Source organism: Cryptomeria japonica, chromosome 11 (genome assembly GCF_030272615.1).
Source record: "Cryptomeria japonica chromosome 11, Sugi_1.0, whole genome shotgun sequence".
NCBI classification, from domain to species: Eukaryota; Viridiplantae; Streptophyta; class Pinopsida; order Cupressales; family Cupressaceae; genus Cryptomeria; species Cryptomeria japonica.
Window position 1 is genome coordinate 283,405,690 of NC_081415.1, and position 4,567 is coordinate 283,410,256.

The following is a 4,567-nucleotide window of genomic DNA, read 5'->3' on the forward strand; positions in this document are numbered from 1 at the left end:
TCTCTATGACAATTTGTGTTGCAATTTGTGATTTTCTAATTTGAGCTATTTTTGTTTTGCGTCTTTTAGACTGTTGTTAGATAGTGGGGTTGTGGTGTTATGTGAGGGATGTTAGTTTTCTTATTTATATATGAAGATAAGAATCTATATTTTTTAGGGAGGAGGAGGTATGAAGGGGTTGTGAGAATGAGATGAGTAGCTTCACCATGATTTTTGGAATGAATTTTTATTTTCTATTAAGTAAAATGCAATACAAAATTTGGTTGTTTGTTTGAATGTTTTCTCAGACAACATGGAAGCATTTATTCATTATTTGTCTCTATATATAAAGAATTAGCTCTTAAATTCTTTATTAGAATTGACTTGCAGACTCAAAGGTGTTCATCTGTATTACTATTATAAAAAGATAAGACTTCATCAACAATACTAACATACTTGAACTTGTCTCAACTAGATTACCTTCCTTTGCAGAGGACCATCTCTAGCTTCCTTCCTATTTTAACAATCTTTCTTGAGATTGTTAAAGTGTCTTTAGCTTCCTTCTTTATATAACATCTTTCACACAAAAACTATCATCAAACTTTTAATTTTTTCTTAAGGAAATAATAATTTTTCTTTTAAGGAAATGTAATTTTTTGGGGATAAGGTAAGATAAGATGAGATTCACTTCATATTGTTGTCAGAATCCAACATTTTGGTAATAAATAGAAGCATGTGAACATGTACAACCATCCCTCCACGCCTGTATCGTCAACTACAGTGCAATGCGGGTGGAAGATGTGTTCAAGCTTGGCCCTCTGCCCACTCAAACCCTAACAATATCACAAGGCAGTGCCAAGCCTCTAATGCTGGTTGTGCCTTCTGTACAAGGAGACTACCCTGTCCTCCTCTTCCTCCACGGCTACCTCCTCGTCAATAGCTTCTACACTCAACTTCTGCAACACATTGCTTCCCATGGATACATCACAATAGCTCCTCAGGTGATATACTATTGTGCATAGACTGTTTTAACATATTTGAAATCTGTACAGTTTTGAATGGGAAACGATAACGGAATTTTAATATTGTCGAAAATAAGCATACTCTAAATAATGGTTAGAGATAGTAAAGAATATTAACGTGTATCAATTTTTGGATTTGACTGTAACATGTTTAAACATTAGGATCATATTTTATGATCGAATGTTCTTAATAATAAAAGAACAATTGATTCAGACATTTTGTTACTTGAATACAGATATTTTACTATTTTAAAATTTTAGATCATAATACTCTATGATCCATGCTCTTAATCGTAAATAATAGTTGATTTAGACATTTTGGATCTGACTGTAACAATTTTTTATCATCAGGATCATATATTTTCAGTATTTCGACAACAATTGATTCAGACATTTTAATTTCTTGTTTAAAGAACACAGATATTTTACTGTTTTAAAGTTTTAGATCATAATAATCCACGATCCCTGCTGTTAATCGTAAAGAATGGTTGATTCAGACATTTTATTGTTTAAAGAATAATTTGATTCAGACATTTTACTATTTAAAGAATAGTTTGATTCAGACATTTTGTTACTTAAAATATCCAGACATTTTGCTATTTTAATGATAATTTATTATTATTAATTTTCACGATAGATTTTAATTCTATTTTAACTTTCTATCTTCTTGATTGAACTCTTGAAAAAAATTGCAGTTGAAATATCTTCCTATAAATTTCACATTTTCACCTCTATTTGTAACAGAGGGTAAATATCATTTTAAACTTTCCACTGCAGAGTAAAATGTCTCTCTGACAACTTTTGAAAAAAATTGCAGTTGAAATATCTTCCTATAAATTTCACATTTTCACCTCTATTTGTAACAGAGGGTAAATATCATTTTAAACTTTCCACTGCAGAGTAAAATGTCTCTCTGACAACTTTATTTTATGCAGATGTACACTGTAGCCGGTGCAAACGCCAGTGGAGAGATAGATGATGCCGTGGCCATAACGGAGTGGCTCCGTGCAGAGCTTTCTGAGCACCTGCCGGAAAATGTGCAGCCGGATTTCAAAAAGGTCGCCATTGCCGGTCACAGCCGCGGCGGCAAAGTAGCTTTCGGAGTGGCGCTAGGTCGAAGCACGATCCCTCCATCGTTGCCCTTTGCGGCACTCCTGGGAATCGATCCTGTCGATGGAACGGTGCCGCTGATTTTAACGCAAAAGGATCATTCGCTTTCAGTAAATATTCCGACGCTTGTTATTGGGTCTGGTTTGGGGCCGGTGAAAAGGAACCCTTTATTTCCTCCCTGCGCTCCGGCCGGCATGAACCACGTGGAATTTTTCAGGGAGTGCTGCACTCCGGCTTATCATTTCGTAGCGGTGGAGTACGGGCACATGGACTTTTTGGATGATAAGACGGGCGGAGTGAGGGGGACGACATCGTATTGTATGTGTAAGAACGGAACAGAGAGGGAGCCCATGCGGAGGTTCGGCGGGGGAATTATTGTGGCTTTTCTGAATGCGTGGCTAAAGAAGGAAGCCGAGGTTTTGGACGAACTGCTGGCGAATCCCTCGCTCATACCTATCAAGGTGGATACCCCCGAGTGTCATCTTTTGCAATCAGTTGTCGTTTAATGGTTGCTAAAAAAAAATTATAGTCATGTTGTTTTAATTAAAAGATTGAGGCTGATTTTAAGTCTAGATATATGGTCATTAATGGGCTATATAAAGTTAAAAGGTCAGAGAAAGCTTTGTTTCCTATCTAATTAAATTTAAAAAATAAAATTTTAAAATTGTTGTTCTCTTCTCTTTTCTACTAGTCAATTTTTAATTTGAAGTATTAAAAAGAACTCATTTGCATCTAAATTAGCATATGGGAAATCACATGCTTGAGTTTCATGTCTTAGATCGATTTCCAAGGCTATAAATTTAGTCTATCTAAAATAGCATAATTGTGGATAACTTGATCCATCACAACATGGAATATCTACATTACAATAAGCATTCATTCTATAACATTTAGATTTGTAGTACTAAAAAGACTTGTTTGCATCTAAATTAGCACTTTTGCAGATCACATCCCTGAGTTTCATGTCTTTGATAATTTTTCAGGGTTATAAATTTAGTCTATCAAGAAAGTTAATTAACGATAACTTGACCCATGTTGATTCATTAGCTTCCCTGGGGTTTTTTTTAATAATACTAGAACTTACACATCATCAAACAAAATGTTCTAGCTAACTAGGTTACAAAAATCAGCAAACTTATCAATATCTGAACCTGAGAGGTCAATATTGTGTTCTAGGATCAGCTTTGACTCACTTGGGATTATTGTAGGATCAAGTTTGACTCACTTGGGATTATTGTAGGATCAATATTTTTAGTTTGGTATGGTTTTGAGATAATGAGCATATCAATGTATTAGTTTTTTGACATCAACAATCAATTTTGTGTTACAACAACAATATTTTTGGTCATCTTTGCAAGAGCTTAGTACACCTATGTAGATTACATTTAAGTTTCAAAAATAGCATTTTCATTTATCCGTCATTGATTTTAACTACTCACTTAAATATAGGTTGGTGTTTGATTTTATAAAAGTGAAATTTCTATGTCCATTGCCAATTCCCATTTATTTTGGGGCCCATTTTGGTGTGAAAAAAATACAATTAAACATCAACTTGAATGGAGCAGTCTTGCGCAATTTCGTTCATTCTTTGATCCTTCACCCATTCTTGTTTACGTATACTTCCATGCATTTGACCTAATCTAATCCCTAATTGTAGATATTCTTTTGCATTCACCAATTCAAGTCATTTATAATCGCACTAATGCTTGCATTCACTATTGTGGATCAATTACCCATCTTTAAATTCATGCCTCACTATCACGAGTCAATGCCTTGACATGCAAGTTTGATCTTGCACCATATGGAAATGACCCCTAAAGTTTAAATATTCAAATTCAAAAACCATTTTATTCCTACCTATTTCACTAGTCATTAAGGGTCAACTTGGTCCACCTTTATGTGATTTAATATTATGCCTTGATATTCAAAGACATTCAATTCGCAATTAATGTTTTAAAAAGGGCAATTCACGTGTTAAGTATCATGAGAAAGAACTATTCTCATAATACTTTGTTTTGGAGCACTAGAAGGAATTTAATCTATGTCCAGTTCATTAGGACACCTCTATGTCTAATTGTTGTCTTCAATGTTCTTCTACAATCATGAAGTTGATCTAATCAAGAAGATCGACTAAATAAAATACTACCCTTATGATTTGAAGATCTCCCCAAGGTAGTTTTCAATGTTACTAATTTTTGTAGATCAACAAATATTAGAAATAAGGGTGACTTTTTTAACAATTTTCAATTAGTTAGTTCAATCCCACAAACTCCAAATCATTTTTTGTGTATCAAATCAATATTACAAAATATAAGATTAAAATTTGATCTAATAACATATTCCACATATATTTTGAACCTACAATTTATTCTAAATTGTAAACATTATTTTTATTCTATTACATAATAAATATCAATAACATCAAAATTATATATTATCAGAATTTTGAAAACTAA

The 4,567-nt window shown here is 33.3% G+C and overlaps 1 protein-coding gene across 1 annotated transcript; it reads left to right on the top strand.

The window, feature by feature from the left end:
• The first annotated feature begins 706 nt into the window (after nt 1-706).
• On the top strand, nt 707-2,785 carry LOC131051696 (chlorophyllase-2). Its single transcript, XM_057986301.2, has 2 exons — nt 707-980; nt 1,937-2,785. Exons 1-2 carry the CDS (start codon nt 765-767, stop codon nt 2,615-2,617), a joined length of 897 nt encoding a protein of 298 aa, XP_057842284.2. The 5' UTR covers nt 707-764; the 3' UTR covers nt 2,618-2,785.
• Nucleotides 2,786-4,567: the final 1,782 nt, after the last annotated feature.